Below are 21,245 nucleotides of genomic sequence, written 5' to 3' on the forward strand. Positions count from 1 at the left end.
CTAAAACCCCATTTGTATATGCTCCCGTGTGCATTGATCCTGTCGCGATGCAACGATCGCTTATTATCTTATGCTATGATTGACGATTAGTTACTGTTGCAACTTATGCGGTTTTAATGATACATATAAACAAGGAGGGGAGATAGCGGGAGGGAAATATTTACGCTAGGGTATTAGTAATGAATCTCTGCTGAGGAAAATATTCAGCCTTTTTCCAAGCAGTTAACATTGTTTGTTTTCTGTCATCAATACATTGAACTGACGCCATAGTAAAGCAGTTGTCAAGGTTGTGCACCAAAAAAATTTTTGGGGAATACCAAGTCGTTCAATAAGTTATATTAAGTTATTAATTTATTTGGGCTCGTGTGCCGGTCGCAAAACTGCATTCAACTAGGGTTGTAATCTAATCTTGATCATAATGAAGCAGTGTTATTCTTTTGGAGGTTATGGATATAGAGATAGAGATTTCGTTTATTTAGTCACCAAGAAAGTAAATGTCGTTCTAGAATTTTGTGTGTGATTTGGTTTCGCTTGCCAGTAGCAAAACTTTCTCCACTAAGGATGACAGCTGCGCTTATCACGATCATGTATTGTTCTCGATTCTCGTTCTCGAAAATCGATTTTTTCCACTTTTTCCCAAAAATGACTTTTTGCAAAAATTCATAACTTTTGAACAATGTTATCGATTTAAATGATCTACATTAGTAGAGCTTCCTGGCCTGAAATTCTATAAGGCCACTGCGGAGATGTCTCCAGCAAACTTTCTGTCGAACAAGTTTGGGGTACTGAGGTAGAGTTTTGCTAATTAGAAGATCAAATGGAGAGTTCTGCGATTGAACCCACAAACGTTCGCTTAGTAAGAAAACGTGAAAGTTTTCTGAAAGAAAGAATTCATATCAAAAAAATAATGTTGGGCGGGACGAAGTTCGCCGGATCAGCTAGTGTAAAAATAAAAAAAATTAATGTCTAGTCTGCGATTTTTAATATATTTTTTTAATCCATGAAATAATTTGATTCACAGTGACGTTGACGAGTATGGGTTCAAGCGGGAACCGGACTTCGACTACCAGTCGTACGAGAATATTATGTCCAGCTACTATACCGTGTTAACGACTCGCAGCATCAAGTGGACCAAATTCCTGAAAACCGGCAATATTCTCGGTGATCCCCGTAAGCTGAAACGCTTCGTTCGTAAAGGCATTCCGGGACCTATGCGGGAGGAAGTGTGGATGAAATCTTCTGGAGCAGCTTGGATGCAGCAGAAGGACCCCACTCTTTACCAGACTCTATTGCGATACGAGTATGACCAAGAAATAGGTGAGTATCAATAGCAGCAGAAACACATTGGGAAAAATCCTATATAATTGTATTTTGTTTTGTTTCAGCGGATCAAATAAAAATTGATCTCCCACGTACCTTCCCGGACAACATTCATTTCGATGAGTACAAGCTGGGGCTGTACAACGTGCTGATAACGTATGCACATCACAACAAGTCCGTCGGCTATTGCCAGGGGCTCAACTACATTGCCGGTGGGTGCGATTCAACTTATTGCGTATTGTTGACTGCGCGGTTTTTATTTACTGCTCTCCGCTCTCTGTAGGTCTGATACTGATTGTAACGAAAAACGAGGAGTCAACGTTCTGGCTGCTGAAAGTGCTGGTGGAGAACATTGTTCCGATGTACCACACGAAAAAGATGGTTAACTTAATTACCGATATCGATGTGCTTAGCGAATTGATTAGAATACGAGTACCTGACGTGCATAGGCATATTGCCGATCTAGGTGAGTGTTTTCTTTACTTCCGTCCGTCTGCTGCAGGGTGGTCAATGAGTTTGTAATTTAAAATGCTTTTTTATCGCTTATCCGTACATTGATTTTTGAGTGACAACGTGCTAACTAAAAAGTGACTATTTTGGTCGTAATAAAATAGCTATATTTTCTGTATATCATATTTCGTAAGTTGACATTGTTTTTGATCAGCAATGGCGGACATTTGACAGAGAATTTCTAAATTACATTTATATTTTCAATAAAACAAATGTTGAAAATGTGTTAGTATGGTTGGAGTTTGTTTAACAAATTAATGCAAATTTTTTGTTTTTATTTCTAAGATAACTTTACCTCAGACTCATTCGTCCTCGACGTTTTATGATACCGGAACAATGATGAGATTTTGATGTTTATTTCAATCTATGGTACTCGTTTGAAATTAATTGGTTAACTGGTTGTATTGACACACACTACTGACAAAAAAATTCTGTCTGTCTAACGAAGACTCCAACTAAACACACGTAATAATGAGCCAGCAGTCAAATCTCTCAGGTCAAATCGCCATAGGCACCGTGACAAATAGAAGTGAATGGTGGATGTGTGCTCCCGTGGCAGAGTGGTTAACGTCACATTATCATGCCGGGGGTTCGGGTTCGATTCCCGTTCTGGTCGGGGGAATACCTACGTTAAGACGGCGCAGTTCCTCTGGGAACGTTAGAGCCATTTAAGAAGAAGTGGCGGTGGAGATTTTTTGAACTTAAGAAATTTAATTGTATCGATGTGTTGCATCTGAATTGCTTTTTTTGCACGTATACGCAAACGAAAATTACTCACACATATAAAATAGCGTACAGTGTTGTGATCAGAAACTCTGACAAATTTGTGAATTTGTTGATATAAATCGGTTTTTTCACAATTCTCATAAATTGCACGTTATTTTGCACGCTATTTACTAATATTAACGCATGGACCTTTATAACATACCTGGTAACTGTCTTAGTCGTTGGTTTGAGTTCACGGTTGGTAAGCAATGGATTCATCCATTAACTAGTTAACTGTTTCGTCTCCATTAAAAAGTGCGCACAGTTTTGTGTCGCCAGAATCGAGCCATAACGAGGAATTGGTCAATCACAGAGTAAGTTGCGCTTGTAAGATATTGGATGAAAAAGATGGGTTTATTTTATCAAATTGAAAATTTTTATTTACTAACATTTACTTCTTTGGTTAACATGAGCATACATTACATACATCTATATTAAGGTTGCAATGGATATATGGAAAAAATTTCATCATCGAATTCCAAAAACCGACCATGTACAATTTATTTATTGGCCCAAAAAATGACCTGTGCAAAGTTTCAGCTCAATCTGACATGATTTAGAGGTGCCTCAAAACGCTCAAAGTTTTGGTTTTTTGATCCTCGAAAATTTTCCAAGGAGTAAAGGAAATTTGGAAAATCGAATTTCGATTTTTTTTCGATGCCAAATGGCTTAAAAATGCATAAAACGTCGAGATCTGGTATCATCTGGAAAAAAAATTTGGCTGAAAATCGACCTTCTGAGTAGCAATGAAAATATGGGAAAACAATATTATCGTATCCAAAGAACCGGTCATGTACATTTTGTTTATTGGCCCAGAAAATTACCTTTCAGCTCAATCGGGCAATATTTAGGGGTGCCTCAAAGCACTCAAATTTTTGATTTTTTGGTCACTCAGGCTAATTCCCAATTTCGACCAAAAATTTTTTTTCGAGATGACACCAGATCTCGACGTTCATGCATTTTTGAATCATTTGGTATCCAGAAAAAAATCGATTTTCCAAATTTGCTTCAATCCCCCCTTGGAAGATTCTCGAGAAGCAAAGAATCAAAACTTTGAGCGTTTTGAGGCACCCCCAAAGCATGTCCGATTGAGCTGAAACATTGCTCAGGTCATTTTTTTTGGGCCAATAAACAAAATGTACATGGTCGAGTTTTGGTAGAAGTACTAGCAATTTTATAGTATAAGGTAATTTCAAAGGGTCGATCAGAAGATCAATCAACGAACAGTTATGCGATTGGACCCATAATATTGAGGTTCTTTGTTTTTAAGAGGCTTTAAACTTTGCAGTTCATTCGCCTCTATTGGACCCATAAACGTACGCTTTGTAAGAAAACGTGAATGTTTGGAGGTATTGATAACAAAAAATAATTTTTTGGCGAGACGAAGTTTGCCGGATCAGCTAGTATTAAACTAAAAATGCAATGAATTCAAATTCTTGCTGTGGAGTGATATTCAGCGAAACAGGTTATTAGACATAATGGGACTTTGGACTGGTAAACTTTTTCAACCAGTGCATACGGGGACGCATGACACCATCTTAAACTGTTTATATTTTCTATTTGTTTGTTTTATTACGGCATAGTCTCAAAAGATTCTAAACATCTTGAAATTTGCAATTTGCATTTTAAATAGTTAATTGTCACTGATTTATACATATGTCGAGTATACCCAACGACCATACTCAAAATTTTGCCACTTCTCCTTGACGAGTATACTCGTCAGTCACAGTTAACTGGTTAATGGTGTAACTACCCTTTCGCATCGGACAAGTTTTCGTTTCACTTTATATGGACGTTAAAATAAGATTGTGTACGCGGGCAACGAGATTTATGTCAGGGGGAGTAGTAGTGGTGGATTGAAGTCATGTTAAGTAAAGAGGCAGACTTGTATTCATTCGTCACGTCAATTAGATTTTTTTATTATTATTCGAAATATTATACCCGTATTTTTTAATTTTTTAATTAGGGTGTTTTTTTTCCATTTTAGGGTGGTCCGAAAAATCAATTTTTCCTCTTTTTTCAAAAATCAAGACTATTGAACTAGTGGGTCGATTCAGATGATCGACATATTATATCTTTTCTTGAAAGTTGAGGTTTTTAATATACATAATCAGGGAAGCATTTTTCTTCGTTTTTGTATTTATGATGGTTCGAAAAATCAACGAGAGTGTGACGCTTGGAGTGCAAAGTTTTGAACGGTTGAACGGAGTGGTATGATAATCACTTCATTCGAAAGACAAAATGTTATTGACTCGAAAACTTGTTTCGAAAGCTTAAAAATTGCTTTGAAAACAACAGGTTATTGAAATCACACAAATCTGTATATGAACGTATGCCCGCTCAAAAATCCACCAGTTATGATTGCGCAGCGGTTGATGTACGATCGCTGGAATCTGTGTTTTTCCCTCTTCTTCTGCAGGAGCATTGTACCACTGCGACCATTAGTTGATCTATTTTAGTGCACTCCAGTTTGCTATGTATGCAGTGTCAGTTCGATCCATCACTCAGGGAATTAGTGATAGTCGTACCAGGACTTTGCATATCCCCCCATGAAGGTATGACTTCAATGAACCTCGTTAGGCATAAGAATGCCCTTTCCAAGAATCCGCCGTCTTCGCTGAATTAGTGTACTGCATTGACACAGTACATGTTCCGAAGTTTCAGTTATCATCTGTCACTTTTCCGATTTTTTTAAGGTTATACCTGCTTGGACAGTGCCCGGTCAATATACCGAGCTTTGATTGACATGTGTGTGCTTTTACTGCATTAAGAGCTGCTTGGCTATCTGAGAAGATACAGAATTTGGCATACGTGTATTTTCTAGCCAAACAAATATTTGTACATGTTAGAATAGCTTGTATTGTTAGATTGTGCTTGAACTGTAGGCCACTGTTCCGCTGGAATTGACATGTCGATTCCTGGTCCAGTAATCCCAGCTCCCGTAGATTTACCAATTTTAGATCCATCGGTATAAAACTCGAGTGATCCTGGACGAGTTTTGGGACCACTTTCTTCCCATTAGTTGCGATTGAATTCAATCACTTTGGAGGGAACACTGAAGTTAGTCTTTGTTTCCATCCAGTCATTTATGCTTACTATAGTGTTCGGTTGAAAATCTTTCAGGATTTGTAAATGCCCTGTGAGATCCCTTTCTAGAAAATGTTTTATACGTTTCAGCCTAAGAGCACCTTTTTCCGCTTCAAGTTGCACATATTGGTGGAAGGGTAGAAGGTATAAAAGAGCATCTAGGGCTCTGGAGGGTGCGCTGGGCACTGCACCAGTGATTGATAAGCATGCCAGACGTTGTAGTTTATTGAGCTTTTTCTGACCTGATATTTGTGTAGTTTTAGGCCACCACACTAGCGAAGCATATGTTAGTCTGGGTCGCACAACTGCCGAGTAAATCCAGTGAATCATTCCCGGTTTTAGTCCCCAATTTTTCCTGAAAATATTATACTACTACGACTCGCAGTCTGGGCTTTAGATATTGCATACTCCAGTTATTCGTTGCAATTTAGTTTTTGGTCAAGCACACCTAAATATTTGATTCGTTTTGAAAGCTCTAATTGTACACCTCCCAATCTAAGAGGTGGAATCTTATGCTTTCTTTTTCTGGTAAATGGAATTATGACTGTTTTTGAATGATTTATTGTCAAATGCTCCCTCAATACCAAGAAAAGTTGTAAGTGAGATTTCTTTAGCATCAAAAAACTTCTCTATTTTTGAAATTAACGTGTGAAGCGCTGTTTCAGTTAATTTATTTATTTGGTAGGCAAATTGAAATTTGTTCAATGGTCTCCTGTTTAAATATGATGATTTGATATGGAGATCAATGATCTTTCCCATCATTTTTAAGATGACGGATGTTAGACAAATTGGTCTATACGCTTTGGGAGTCGTCCTGTCACGTTTGCCAGCCTTGGGAATAGATATAACCCGGATTTCTCGCCATTTACTAGGAATGTGTGCCCTTACCCAACTCTAAAACTAATGAGTCTGGGAAAATCGGCGTTGCAAAATAGATGCAAGGGGCGTTCCTTTTTATTCGCATGCATTTTTGCAGACCGGAATAAGTTTCCCCAACACAGATGACATAACCAAGGAGTCTTCAGCTCACTGAACTTCTACGTATACCGTTTGGCGGAATGTTGATAACAATTTGCTGCGATAACGTCGATAAAATCGAGTGAACAATATGCATTCAATTTACATGTTAATCAATCTTGCGGTTATTTCTTAGTTATAATTTACCCATAGTTTTTTTTATGTAGAATCACATATAGATTCCATTTTTCATATTTTATTTATACATCATATATTAAATTGTTACAATTTCTCATAGTATTGAAATTTCAATATTTAAAAATATATATATCTTTATTTTAAAGAGTACGACACCGCATCATTATATTAGGCTGTCAAAAAAGTCCTGCGGTATTTTTTTTGAATTTTCATTTGTTCATAAAATTAGTTACAATCATCTGTTTTAAGTCAAATATGCGCCGTTTTGTTCGATGACTTGTTCCCAACGAGATTCCAACTTCATAATACCCCTGTTATAGAAGCTCGCTTCCTTATTGGCAAAAAACTCGGATAGCCAATTTTCACAGGCCTCTTTTGTGGCTAACTTCTGACTACCTACCTCGTTCGCCATGGACAAAAACAGGTGGTAGTCACTTGGTGCAAGGTCCGGACTATACGGCGGATGCAAAAGAACCTCCCATCCGAGCTTCCGGAGCTTCTGGCGCGTCACCAAAGAAGTGTGTGGCCTGGCGTTGTCCTGATGGAAGACAATGCGGCCTCTGTTTATCAAAGATGGCCTCTTCTTCATGAGTTCTACCTTCAAGCGGTCCAGTTGTTGGCAGTACAGGTCCGAATTGAGCGTTTGGCCATAGGGAAGCAGCTCATAATAGATTATTCCTTGACAATCCCACCAAACACACAGCAGAACCTTCCTGGCCGTTAATGAGGGCTTGGCCACCGTCTGAGCCGCTTCAGCGGGCGTCGACCCAACCGTTTGCGCTTCACGTTGTCGTAAGTGACCCATTTTTCATCGCCAGTCACCATCCGCTTCAGAAACGGGTCGATTTTGTTGCGATTCAGCAGCGATTCACATGCGTCGATACGGTCAAAAAGATGTTTTTTGCGTCAACGTGTGTGGCACCCATACATCGAGCTTCTTTGTGAATCCAAGCTTCTTCAAATGGTTAATAACGGTTTGATGACTTATCCCCAGCTCTTGGCCGATGCTACGGCTGCTACTATGCCGGTCTTTCTCGGCTAATTCAGCGATTTTGTCGCAATTTTCGACGACAGGCCTTCCGGAGCGTGGCGCATCTTCGACGACCTCTACACCAGAACGAAAACGTTGAAACCATCGTTGTGCGGTGGAAATGGAAACTGTATCGGGTCCATAAACTGCACAAATTTTATTGGCAGCTTGAGATGCATTTTTGCCTTTGTCATAGTAGTACTGTAAAATATGTCGGATTTTCTCTTTATTTTGCTCCATATTTGCGACACTATAACTCACGAACGACTTAACCAAACAAAACACTGTCTATATTATAGCGCGCAAAAATACCTTTCCAACAAGCTATAGTATGACTCGATACAATGAATACAACTAGAACTACGCGCTTACAACGACACCTCGCGGAAATACCGCAGGACTTTTTTGACAGCCTAATATGTCAAAATTTGTTTAATTGAATGAGTTTTCTAATAAAAATAGATAGAAAAATATCGAATGGTGGGTCTTTATGGATATAAAAGTTTTTCACATTAAATTAAATTTTTCAGTAATACTTTTTAGCAGTGTATTTAAAATATTGTTTTTTTTCTAAATAGTTCAATGATTTACCAACAATTTTGTTGTACGTAATATTTTAATCAGACATCTTGTTTCGAGTTACGATTTCTTCATCTTGTTTCGAGTTACGATTTAAAGATTAAGATAATTTTTTCTACATACGCCTTTATGAAAAATCGGTCGTAATAAAAATTGTGATTTTGGGTGACGGCCACCATATGCACAAAAATTAAAAATTCGAGGAGGGTCGGGTCAACGGCTGGCTGATTTGGCGTGGATTTGTTCTATATTGACCAAAAAACTAAAAAAGAACATCTTCAAATATAACCAATCACCAAAATGTTCCAACACCCAATTTTTATCCCCACATCCGAAAAATATTCACGAAATTCCGTTATTTTTCGACCTTCCAGAGTAGGGTCCCCCCTTAATGAGTTAACATTATTTTCAATATTTTCGCTTTAAGAAAATACAGCGAAATAAATAATAAACTATAAAAACTGCTGGTTTTGTGTTTCAGTACACGATATGAAACGGTTTTTGTTTTTGCTAGAGCAAATATTAACATTATACATCTTGTTGTCGTTTTCCATTGCAGGGCTGCCATGGGCTGTGATAGCCACCAAGTGGTTCATCTGTGTATACGCGGAAGTGGTCCCCACAGAGACTGCCCTCCGGATATGGGACTGCGTGTTCCTTGAGGGCAACAAGGTCCTGCTGCGAGTCGGAATAAGCATCGTCGTGGGGCTGCGGCGGGAAATCCTCGCGACGGACGATATCTCAGCGTTGATCGGTCTCTTCCGGACGCTAGAGAGCAACACCACCCTAATGGACTGCCACCGATTTATGAAGAGCGTCTTCAAGATTCCTGGAACGCTGAAGCGGGCACAAATCGACGCACTACGCAAGCAGATTTACGAACAGAGGAAGACTAGCAAACTGAAAGATTCCTAGGGGCTGGAGGACTATATCGTTAAGAGATATAGACTGAACCTCGTGTAAGTGGGCATCTGTTTTCCTAAGTATTCTGGTTTGTTTCTAGGGTATTCTCCTGTTCTATATAACAATTAACTTCGACATATATGGGGGGAAACCGCTAGAGATAAACTAGCGAAGCCTCGTCAATTATGACAAACAAATGAAAACAAATGAAACGCTTATTTTAATATCGGTAGTATGAAATAGGGTTTCAACAAAGCTAGCTTGCATTGTTGCCATTGCAGAAGCTGCTTTACTTAACTTAGAGACAGAAAAAACAATGCATACACATTTATACGTATACGTATGATTAATAGGAGACTTAATGGCTTGTGATTGTGTTGCATCAAATGAATTTGTTTTTGACGTTTTCGCATACATTACGACGAAATTATCTAACACTGTTAAAATTAGCAACAAATGCAATTAAAATTAGGTAGCGTAAGAATATATACTACACAGAGTTTACCGTTCCTTCGTATGTTCTGAATCTAAAACATATCCACATGCATTTAGCTTAAGTTTGGGTAGATACCTAAGACACCTGGCTGTTCTTAACCACCTAAAACATACTGAGCATTTTTTGTAAACACAGGCACAGGTACAGGCCCTACTTGTTGTTGAATGTTGGGGGAATTTTGATCTTTGAGCATCACCATCACGTTATTCTCAGCATATCATTCCATCGCATTGTTTCCTTATTGGCGGGAAGCAAATCCAACAAAAATTGAAAGGATTTTTCGTGTTCATTGAGGAAAGGCAGCAGACGATTCTTCAGGCATTCTATGGTCCCGGTGGCGATGAAAATATTACAGCCGCAGATGTCGAATCAGATATTTTTAGGGGAAATTGAATAGTTTCATGATCTTGAAGATGTTCCTCTTCCTGTCGCTGTGTGGAGCAATGGTCACGCTAGCTATTTGAAGTCTGATTTAACGTGCGTGATTAATCGTCCTTAATGACAATCTTTATGAATCCTCCGGGATCGTTGCTTGAACGTCGTGTTCGTCCTGTCGTCGTGATTTGGAGTTTTAAAATTCTTAATCACGTTCGTTATCGTTGAATGGGCGAGACGAATGAACTCTCTGAGTTTAAAGTCTCTTTAATTCAATACCGTTACCGTTGAATGGGCCACATTTAACAATTTTGACAAGTTCGCGTAAGAGACGCTTGGATAGAAAATTTCAAGCGTTGCTTCCCTTGCTTGAAAACTGAAGAGCAAACTTTCAAATAAAAAATGAGTAATCATTGTACACGCACACTTCTACAAATGAGCGGTATTCAAGTTTTTTAAACGTATACTCTAAAGAAATACGTCGTCAAACTTAAGTTGACCAAATTTTGATCGCTCCACCCTTTAAATAAGCCATTCGCGATTTGAAATCACAGCATACACGATTAATCAATCATCCAGCTAGCGACCTGACGGCAGCTGCAGCAGAGCTTTCCAAATGGCCACGAGATAAGTTTTTTTTCCCAAATTGGTCTTTTTCAAGGTTGAAGGCCAATAAACTGAGACAGTTTAAAGCCTCCATAATTTAAAATATCATCATTTAAATCACAGTCTCGCTCCAGATAGTGATCAGTCTTTCCAAATGCTGATGTTACACACAGTGGGTTTGCTCGATACAACGGAAAAATGGAAGGATGGAGTATAGATATTGCACACCGTGGAGCATTCTTGTTCGGTGGAGGCACCGTTTCGATTTGCAGGCCGTCTGGTGGAGAGTGCTCCTGTATTTTTACATCCCACGCAGATATTGTTGTTGTTTGAATGGGTGAAGTGGTTAAGAAACCTGGAATCATGGTGCTGATGAAACAACCTATAATCACCTGCGATTGAGTGGGTGTCAACTGCGAAAGTGAACGCTGCGATAGCGTTCGCGATGGATACTTAGTGCAATGCGTATATTGACACAGGGAAACAAATTGCAACATGTGGGCAACTTGTACATTGTTCTCGCGATGACAAGAATGAATCATCAATAAATTCAAAGGTTTTCAACTTATTCTACTAAACCACGTAAACAATCTGACCTTTTCAGAGTTACTTATGGACAACCCCCTATATTTTTCAAATGTTTTTGGGGCTCGCGACACCATGACTAACACGTTTTTGTGGTCTCTATGAAAAAAAAAGGTTAAGTTTCTGCACAATGTTCCGGGGAACGAATTTAGGTGGAAATGTACATCTAGAGCACGACAGTTATTATCTGGACAAAAACAAAAATATAACTCTCTTATAAAGGTAAAAATAGTTCGACCATAGTGTAGCTCCAATTATTTTAATCAACTTTATTTAACAATTTTTTTTTCTATTATTCGATATAACCGATTGAGCGCTTTTTTCTATGTTGCATTAGGGTCTTCATGAAAACAATGTTTTTGCTCTACCTCTAACTCTACATGAAAACTGTCTTTGGACTACTTTTAGAACATACTAAGATAACCATTTTGCGATGCAGAACTTGTTAATATTTTGATCCTAAGTTACTGATATTCTTCCCAAAAATGGGGCAATTTCTGGGGCAAACGTTCGAAAGGGCATGTTTGACTCTGCATAATGTGAAATTTTCTGAGAAGATACAGAATTTGGCATACGTGTATTTTCTAGCCAAACAAATATTTGTACATGTTAGAATAGCTTGTATTGTTAGATTGTGCTTGAAAAACTGTAGGCCACTGTTCCGCTGGAATTGACATGTCGATTCCTGGTCCAGTAATCCCAGCTCCCGTAGATTTACCAATTTTAGATCCATCGGTATAAAACTCGAGTGATCCTGGACGAGTTTTGGGACCACTTTCTTCCCATTAGTTGCGATTGAATTCAATCACTTTGGAGGGAACACTGAAGTTAGTCTTTGTTTCCATCCAGTCATTTATGCTTACTATAGTGTTCGGTTGAAAATCTTTCAGGATTTGTAAATGCCCTGTGAGATCCCTTTCTAGAAAATGTTTTATACGTTTCAGCCTAAGAGCACCTTTTTCCGCTTCAAGTTGCACATATTGGTGGAAGGGTAGAAGGTATAAAAGAGCATCTAGGGCTCTGGAGGGTGCGCTGGGCACTGCACCAGTGATTGATAAGCATGCCAGACGTTGTAGTTTATTGAGCTTTTTCTGACCTGATATTTGTGTAGTTTTAGGCCACCACACTAGCGAAGCATATGTTAGTCTGGGTCGCACAACTGCCGAGTAAATCCAGTGAATCATTCCCGGTTTTAGTCCCCAATTTTTCCTGAAAATATTATACTACTACGACTCGCAGTCTGGGCTTTAGATATTGCATACTCCAGTTATTCGTTGCAATTTAGTTTTTGGTCAAGCACACCTAAATATTTGATTCGTTTTGAAAGCTCTAATTGTACACCTCCCAATCTAAGAGGTGGAATCTTATGCTTTCTTTTTCTGGTAAATGGAATTATGACTGTTTTTGAATGATTTTTTGTCAAATGCTCCCTCAATACCAAGAAAAGTTGTAAGTGAGATTTCTTTAGCATCAAAAAACTTCTCTATTTTTGAAATTAACGTGTGAAGCGCTGTTTCAGTTAATTTATTTATTTGGTAGGCAAATTGAAATTTGTTCAATGGTCTCCTGTTTAAATATGATGATTTGATATGGAGATCAATGATCTTTCCCATCATTTTTAAGATGACGGATGTTAGACAAATTGGTCTATACGCTTTGGGAGTCGTCCTGTCACGTTTGCCAGCCTTGGGAATAGATATAACCCGGATTTCTCGCCATTTACTAGGAATGTGTGCCCTTACACAACTCTAAAACTAATGAGTCTGGGAAAATCGGCGTTGCAAAATAGATGCAAGGGGCGTTCCTTTTTATTCGCATGCATTTTTGCAGACCGGAATAAGTTTCCCCAACACAGATGACATAACCAAGGAGTCTTCAGCTCACTGAACTTCTACGTATACCGTTTGGCGGAATGTTGATAACAATTTGCTGCGATAACGTCGATAAAATCGAGTGAACAATATGCATTCAATTTACATGTTAATCAATCTTGCGGTTATTTCTTAGTTATAATTTACCCATAGTTTTTTTTATGTAGAATCACATATAGATTCCATTTTTCATATTTTATTTATACATCATATATTAAATTGTTACAATTTCTCATAGTATTGAAATTTCAATATTTAAAAATATATATATCTTTATTTTAAAGAGTACGACACCGCATCATTATATTAGGCTGTCAAAAAAGTCCTGCGGTATTTTTTTTGAATTTTCATTTGTTCATAAAATTAGTTACAATCATCTGTTTTAAGTCAAATATGCGCCGTTTTGTTCGATGACTTGTTCCCAACGAGATTCCAACTTCATAATACCCCTGTTATAGAAGCTCGCTTCCTTATTGACAAAAAACTCGGATAGCCAATTTTCACAGGCCTCTTTTGTGGCTAACTTCTGACTACCTACCTCGTTCGCCATGGACAAAAACAGGTGGTAGTCACTTGGTGCAAGGTCCGGACTATACGGCGGATGCAAAAGAACCTCCCATCCGAGCTCCCGGAGCTTCTGGCGCGTCACCAAAGAAGTGTGTGGCCTGGCGTTGTCCTGATGGAAGACAATGCGGCCTCTGTTTATCAAAGATGGCCTCTTCTTCATGAGTTCTACCTTCAAGCGGTCCAGTTGTTGGCAGTACAGGTCCGAATTGAGCGTTTGGCCATAGGGAAGCAGCTCATAATAGATTATTCCTTGACAATCCCACCAAACACACAGCAGAACCTTCCTGGCCGTTAATGAGGGCTTGGCCACCGTCTGAGCCGCTTCAGCGGGCGTCGACCCAACCGTTTGCGCTTCACGTTGTCGTAAGTGACCCATTTTTCATCGCCAGTCACCATCCGCTTCAGAAACGGGTCGATTTTGTTGCGATTCAGCAGCGATTCACATGCGTCGATACGGTCAAAAAGATGTTTTTTGCGTCAACGTGTGTGGCACCCATACATCGAGCTTCTTTGTGAATCCAAGCTTCTTCAAATGGTTAATAACGGTTTGATGACTTATCCCCAGCTCTTGGCCGATGCTACGGCTGCCACTATGCCGGTCTTTCTCGGCTAATTCAGCGATTTTGTCGCAATTTTCGACGACAGGCCTTCCGGAGCGTGGCGCATCTTCGACGACCTCTACACCAGAACGAAAACGTTGAAACCATCGTTGTGCGGTGGAAATGGAAACTGTATCGGGTCCATAAACTGCACAAATTTTATTGGCAGCTTGAGATGCATTTTTGCCTTTGTCATAGTAGTACTGTAAAATATGTCGGATTTTCTCTTTATTTTGCTCCATATTTGCGACACTATAACTCACGAACGACTTAACCAAACAGAACACTGTCTATATTATAGCGCGCAAAAATACCTTTCCAACAAGCTATAGTATGACTCGATACAATGAATACAACTAGAACTACGCGCTTACAACGACACCTCGCGGAAATACCGCAGGACTTTTTTGACAGCCTAATATGTCAAAATTTGTTTAATTGAATGAGTTTTCTAATAACAATAGATAGAAAAATATCGAATGGTGGGTCTTTATGGATATAAAAGTTTTTCACATTAAATTAAATTTTTCAGTAATACTTTTTAGCAGTGTATTTAAAATATTGTTTTTTTTCTAAATAGTTCAATGATTTACCAACAATTTTGTTGTACGTAATATTTTAATCAGACATCTTGTTTCGAGTTACGATTTCTTCATCTTGTTTCGAGTTACGATTTAAAGATTAAGATAATTTTTTCTACATACGCCTTTATGAAAAATCGGTCGTAATAAAAATTGTGATTTTGGGTGACGGCCACCATATGCACAAAAATTAAAAATTCGAGGAGGGTCGGGTCAACGGCTGGCTGATTTGGCGTGGATTTGTTCTATATTGACCAAAAAACTTAAAAAGAACATCTTCAAATATAACCAATCACCAAAATGTTCCAACACCCAATTTTTATCCCCACATCCGAAAAATATTCACGAAATTCCGTTATTTTTCGACCTTCCAGAGTAGGGTCCCCCCTTAATGAGTTAACATTATTTTCAATATTTTCGCTTTAAGAAAATACGGCGAAATAAATAATAAACTATAAAAACTGCTGGTTTTGTGTTTCAGTACACGATATGAAACGGTTTTTGTTTTTGCTAGAGCAAATATTAACATTATACATCTTGTTGTCGTTTTCCATTGCAGGGCTGCCATGGGCTGTGATAGCCACCAAGTGGTTCATCTGTGTATACGCGGAGGTGGTCCCCACAGAGACTGCCCTCCGGATATGGGACTGCGTGTTCCTTGAGGGCAACAAGGTCCTGCTGCGAGTCGGAATTAGCATCGTCGTGGGGCTGCGGCGGGAAATCCTCGCGACGGACGATATCTCAGCGTTGATCGGTCTCTTCCGGACGCTAGAGAGCAACACCACCCTAATGGACTGCCACCGATTTATGAAGAGCGTCTTCAAGATTCCTGGAACGCTGAAGCGGGCACAAATCGACGCACTACGCAAGCAGATTTACGAACAGAGGAAGGCTAGCAAACTGAAAGATTCCTAGGGGCTGGAGGACTATATCGTTAAGAGATATAGACTGAACCTCGTGTAAGTGGGCATCTGTTTTCCTAAGTATTCTGGTTTGTTTCTAGGGTATTCTCCTGTTCTATATAACAATTAACTTCGACATATATGGGGGGAAACCGCTAGAGATAAACTAGCGAAGCCTCGTCAATTATGACAAACAAATGAAAACAAATGAAACGCTTATTTTAATATCGGTAGTATGAAATAGGGTTTCAACAAAGCTAGCTTGCATTGTTGACATTGCAGAAGCTGCTTTACTTAACTTAGAGACAGAAAAAACAATGCATACACATTTATACGTATACGTATGATTAATAGGAGACTTAATGGCTTGTGATTGTGTTGCATCAAATGAATTTGTTTTTGACGTTTTCGCATACATTACGACGAAATTATCTAACACTGTTAAAATTAGCAACAAATGCAATTAAAATTAGGTAGCGTAAGAATATATACTACACAGAGTTTACCGTTCCTTCGTATGTTCTGAATCTAAAACATATCCACATGCATTTAGCTTAAGTTTGGGTAGATACCTAAGACACCTGGCTGTTCTTAACCACCTAAAACATACTGAGCATTTTTTGTAAACACAGGCACAGGTACAGGCCCTACTTGTTGTTGAATGTTGGGGGAATTTTGATCTTTGAGCATCACCATCACGTTATTCTCAGCATATCATTCCATCGCATTGTTTCCTTATTGGCGGGAAGCAAATCCAACAAAAATTGAAAGAATTTTTCGTGTTCATTGAGGAAAGGCAGCAGACGATTCTTCAGGCATTCTATGGTCCCGGTGGCGATGAAAATATTACAGCCGCAGATGTCGAATCAGATATTTTTAGGGGAAATTGAATAGTTTCATGATCTTGAAGATTTTCCTCTTCCTGTCGCTGTGTGGAGCAATGGTCACGCTAGCTATTTGAAGTCTGATTTAACGTGCGTGATTAATCGTCCTTAATGACAATCTTTATGAATCCTCCGGGATCGTTGCTTGAACGTCGTGTTCGTCCTGTCGTCGTGATTTGGAGCTTTAAAATTCTTAATCACGTTCGTTATCGTTGAATGGGCGAGACGAATGAACTCTCTGAGTTTAAAGTCTCTTTAATTCAATACCGTTACCGTTGAATGGGCCACATTTAACAATTTTGACAAGTTCGCGTAAGAGACGCTTGGATAGAAAATTTCAAGCGTTGCTTCCCTTGCTTGAAAACTGAAGAGCAAACTTTCAAATAAAAAATGAGTAATCATTGTACACGCACACTTCTACAAATGAGCGGTATTCAAGTTTTTTAAACGTATACTCTAAAGAAATACGTCGTCAAACTTAAGTTGACCAAATTTTGATCGCTCCACCCTTTAAATAAGCCATTCGCGATTTGAAATCACAGCATACACGATTAATCAATCATCCAGCTAGCGACCTGACGGCAGCTGCAGCAGAGCTTTCCAAATGGCCACGAGATAAGTTTTTTTCCCAAATTGGTCTTTTTCAAGGCTGAAGGCCAATAAACTGAGACAGTTTAAAGCCTCCATAATTTAAAATATCATCAATTAAATCACAGTCTCGCTCCAGATAGTGATCAGTCTTTCCAAATGCTGATGTTACACACAGTGGGTTTGCTCGATACAACGGAAAAATGGAAGGATGGAGTATAGATATTGCACACCGTGGAGCATTCTTGTTCGGTGGAGGCACCGTTTCGATTTGCAGGCCGTCTGGTGGAGAGTGCTCCTGTATTTTTACATCCCACGCAGATATTGTTGTTGTTTGAATGGGTGAAGTGGTTAAGAAACCTGGAATCATGGTGCTGATGAAACAACCTATAATCACCTGCGATTGAGTGGGTGTCAACTGCGAAAGTGAACGCTGCGATAGCGTTCGCGATGGATACTTAGTGCAATGCGTATATTGACACAGGGAAACAAATTGCAACATGTGGGCAACTTGTACATTGTTCTCGCGATGACAAGAATGAATCATCAATAAATTCAAAGGTTTTCAACTTATTCTACTAAACCACGTAAACAATCTGACCTTTTCAGAGTTACTTATGGACAACCCCCTATATTTTTCAAATGTTTTTGGGGCTCGCGACACCATGACTAACACGTTTTTGTGGTCTCTATGAAAAAAAAAAGGTTAAGTTTCTGCACAATGTTCCGGGGAACGAATTTAGGTGGAAATGTACATCTAGAGCACGACAGTTATTATCTGGACAAAAACTGTCTTCGACAAAGTTGTTACGTATGATGGAACGCCCATTTTAGTATTATCAAAAATAGTGTGACAAAAACTTTAGGTGGAATCAAAAATATAACTCTCTTATAAAGGTAAAAATAGTTCGACCATAGTGTAGCTCCAATTATTTTAATCAACTTTATTTAACAATTTTTTTTTCTATTATTCGATATAACCGATTGAGCGCTTTTTTCTATGTTGCATTAGGGTCTTCATGAAAACAATGTTTTTGCTCTACCTCTAACTCTACATGAAAACTGTCTTTGGACTACTTTTAGAACATACTAAGATAACCATTTTGCGATGCAGAACTTGTTAATATTTTGATCCTAAGTTACTGATATTCTTCCCAAAAATGGGGCAATTTCTGGGGCAAACGTTCGAAAGGGCATGTTTGACTCTGCATAATGTGAAATTTTCAATTTTTTTTTGTATTTGAGTAAACTAAATTTCAAAAATTATGAGTTTTTTGGGAAAAATTGACCGTTTGGCTCTTTGGAAACAATTCCGCTCCTTAGGATTTTTTACATAACATATCTAGATATAATTTTTAATGTGCTTTTTTTTCTTCGTTTTTGAGATATGATTTTTCAAAGTTAACCTGTGGTCCGAAAAGTCATTTTCCCCAGTTATCTAGAAAGGATTATTTTTCAAAAATTCATTTGAACTAAAGGGTGTGTCTCATCAAATTACATCACGGAAAAAACGCTGTAGAAATTTAATTTTTAGGAATTATATCTTCAGCTTCCGCTTATAATCAGATAAGAGTGTATAGATCACGTTGGCCATGCTTCACTGTAAATTTTTCGTAAATTTGGAAAAATGTCGTCGAACGAAAAAGAGCGTCGTGAATTAATCCTGCGCACTCATTTCGAGAATACGGAGTTGTCGCATCGGGACATCGGTAAGATGCTGGGAATCGTCCAATCCACGGTCAGCAGAGTACTAAAACGATACTTCGAGAACCTAACCTTCGACCGGAAGGTGAAGAACGGCAAAAATGGATGCTCCGTCAGTGAAAAAGATCACAAGCGCGTAGTTAAGCAGTTTAGACGTGATCCGAGAAGTTCGGTCCGGGATGCCGCCAATAAGCTGAATTTGTCAAGTTCATTCGTCCAGCGGACCAAGCAGCGGGAGGGCCTGCGTACATACAAGGTTCAGAAGGCTCCTAACCGCGACGAAAGGCAAAACATGGTGGGGAAGACGCGAGCCCGGAAGCTGTACACCGAAATGCTGACGAAGCCGCATTGCCTGGTAATGAACGACGAAACCTACGTCAAAGCGGACTTTCGTCAGCTGCCGGGCCTGTTGTTCTTCTCCGCAGAGGACAAATTCAGCGTTCCGGAGGAGATTCGCAAGCAGAAACTATCCAAGTTTGCCAAAAAGTACATGGTGTGGCAAGCGATCTGCTCTTGCGGAAAGCGGAGCGCCCCCTTCGTGATGACCGGCACGGTAAACGGGCAGGTTTACCTTAGGGAGTGCCTACAGAAGCGCTTACTACCACTATTGAAGCAGCACGAGGGCCCGACCATCTTCTGGCCGGATCTCGCTTCGTGCCACTATTCAAAGGACGTGTTGGAGTGGTACGAAGCCAATGGGGTCACCTTCGTGCCAAAGGAAATGAACCCGCCCAACGCGCCGGAGCTTCGCCCAATAGAGAAATATTGGGCGATTATGAAGCAGGCCCTCCGGAAGAACCCAAAAGTTGTCAAATCGGAGGCGGACTTCAAGAGAAAATGGATTTCTGTTCAAAAAAAAACTACAACCTGACGTTGTACAGAACCTTATTGACGGGGTAAAGAGGAAGGTGCGAGCATACGGGCTTGGGCTCGAAGTATGAATAAAAAGAAAATGCCAAAAGTTGTTTAATAGTTTTTATTTTACTGTCTAAAATTTTCAAAAGGATCGGTCTACTGGGCGAATTTCTACAGCGTTTTTTCCGTGATGCAATTTGATGTGACACACCCTTTACTGAACCGATTTAGATGACTGACATATTAAATTGAAGCTAATGAGCAAGCCTTGCACTTTCATTAAGATAATTCTAGTCGCATAGGCCTAGTCTAGTCACATAGGAATATTGGACGAAGACTTAAAACATGTTAAATTTGCAAAATAATAACTCAAAAACAAAAAATAGCATCTCTGGTATCGAGATATATTATGTAAAAACTCCTCAGCTTACCAGAAAAAATATAAAAGGATATAACGCCCTCTATCTTTAACCGAAAAAAACTAATTCAATTAATAATTACAGAAACAAAAATCCTAATTTTTCGCAAAAGTTTTATTTTTTCAAAGAAAACTAAATCATAAGCTTCAATTTCATATGTCGATCATCTGAATTGGTCCAGTAGTTCAAAAGTTATGAATTTTCGTAGTGGATAAAAGGGGGAAAATTTGTTTTTTCGAACCATCGGATTATCTTGAAAAATCATATCTCAAAACGAAAAAAATAGCACTCTGATATCAAGATATATTGTGTAAAAAATCCTCAACTTTCAACAAAGAATATAAAAAAATATAGCGCTCTCTAGTCCAAAGCCTTGAATACAATAAAAAACGGCTACAGTCAATGATTACGAAAATAAAATACTTTTTTTTCGCAACTTCATTATTTTTTAACATTAGCTCATTAGCTTCACTTTGATATGTTGATCATCTAAATAGGTTCAGTGGTACAAAAGTTATGATTTTTTTGAAAAGAAAGTCATTTTTGGGAAAAAGCAGAAAAAATGATTTTTCCGTCCACACTAAAATGGAAATGGGCAGCCTAACGAAAAAATTAAAAATACGGGTCCAATGTTCTACGATAAAGAACAAAATTACCACTTTTGACGAAAATCTGAGAACCGCCATATCGGGAGTTGTTTAGTTTGCTTGTCGCAATCCTTCAGAGAATATATGCAATCGCAACACATGAAATTCGAGCTCGGTACGAGATTATCTCGATCTCCGAAATACGAGATTTTGCTCGAATACTCGATTCGATTTATATAATAGGGCTCCTTATTGACGACCCTCGTATATAGCCGCC

The 21,245-nt window shown here is 38.9% G+C and overlaps 1 protein-coding gene across 10 annotated transcripts in view; it reads left to right on the top strand.

Annotated features, from left to right (window-relative positions):
• The window catches only part of LOC129780636 (growth hormone-regulated TBC protein 1-A), a 198,083-nt gene that overhangs the window by 20,638 nt on the left and 156,200 nt on the right, over nt 1-21,245 (top strand). For 7 of the 10 annotated variants that reach the window (XR_008743980.1, XR_008743978.1, XR_008743981.1 and 4 more), the window contains exons 2-5: nt 1,022-1,317; nt 1,386-1,532; nt 1,604-1,786; nt 15,589-15,988. Coding sequence is in view for 4 of the 10 variants with exons in the window: in XM_055789127.1 (XP_055645102.1) it covers nt 1,022-1,317; nt 1,386-1,532; nt 1,604-1,786; nt 15,589-15,944 (982 nt within the window). In the remaining 6 variants the exon portion in view is untranslated. Of the gene's footprint in view, nt 1-1,021; nt 1,318-1,385; nt 1,533-1,603; nt 1,787-9,005; nt 9,854-15,588; nt 16,437-21,245 lie in introns of those variants that run through there. The other 3 variants (XM_055789125.1, XM_055789126.1, XM_055789124.1) reach the window with 3 other exon arrangements.

The sequence above is a fragment of the Toxorhynchites rutilus genome, chromosome 3, assembly GCF_029784135.1.
Source record: "Toxorhynchites rutilus septentrionalis strain SRP chromosome 3, ASM2978413v1, whole genome shotgun sequence".
NCBI classification, from domain to species: Eukaryota; Metazoa; Arthropoda; class Insecta; order Diptera; family Culicidae; genus Toxorhynchites; species Toxorhynchites rutilus.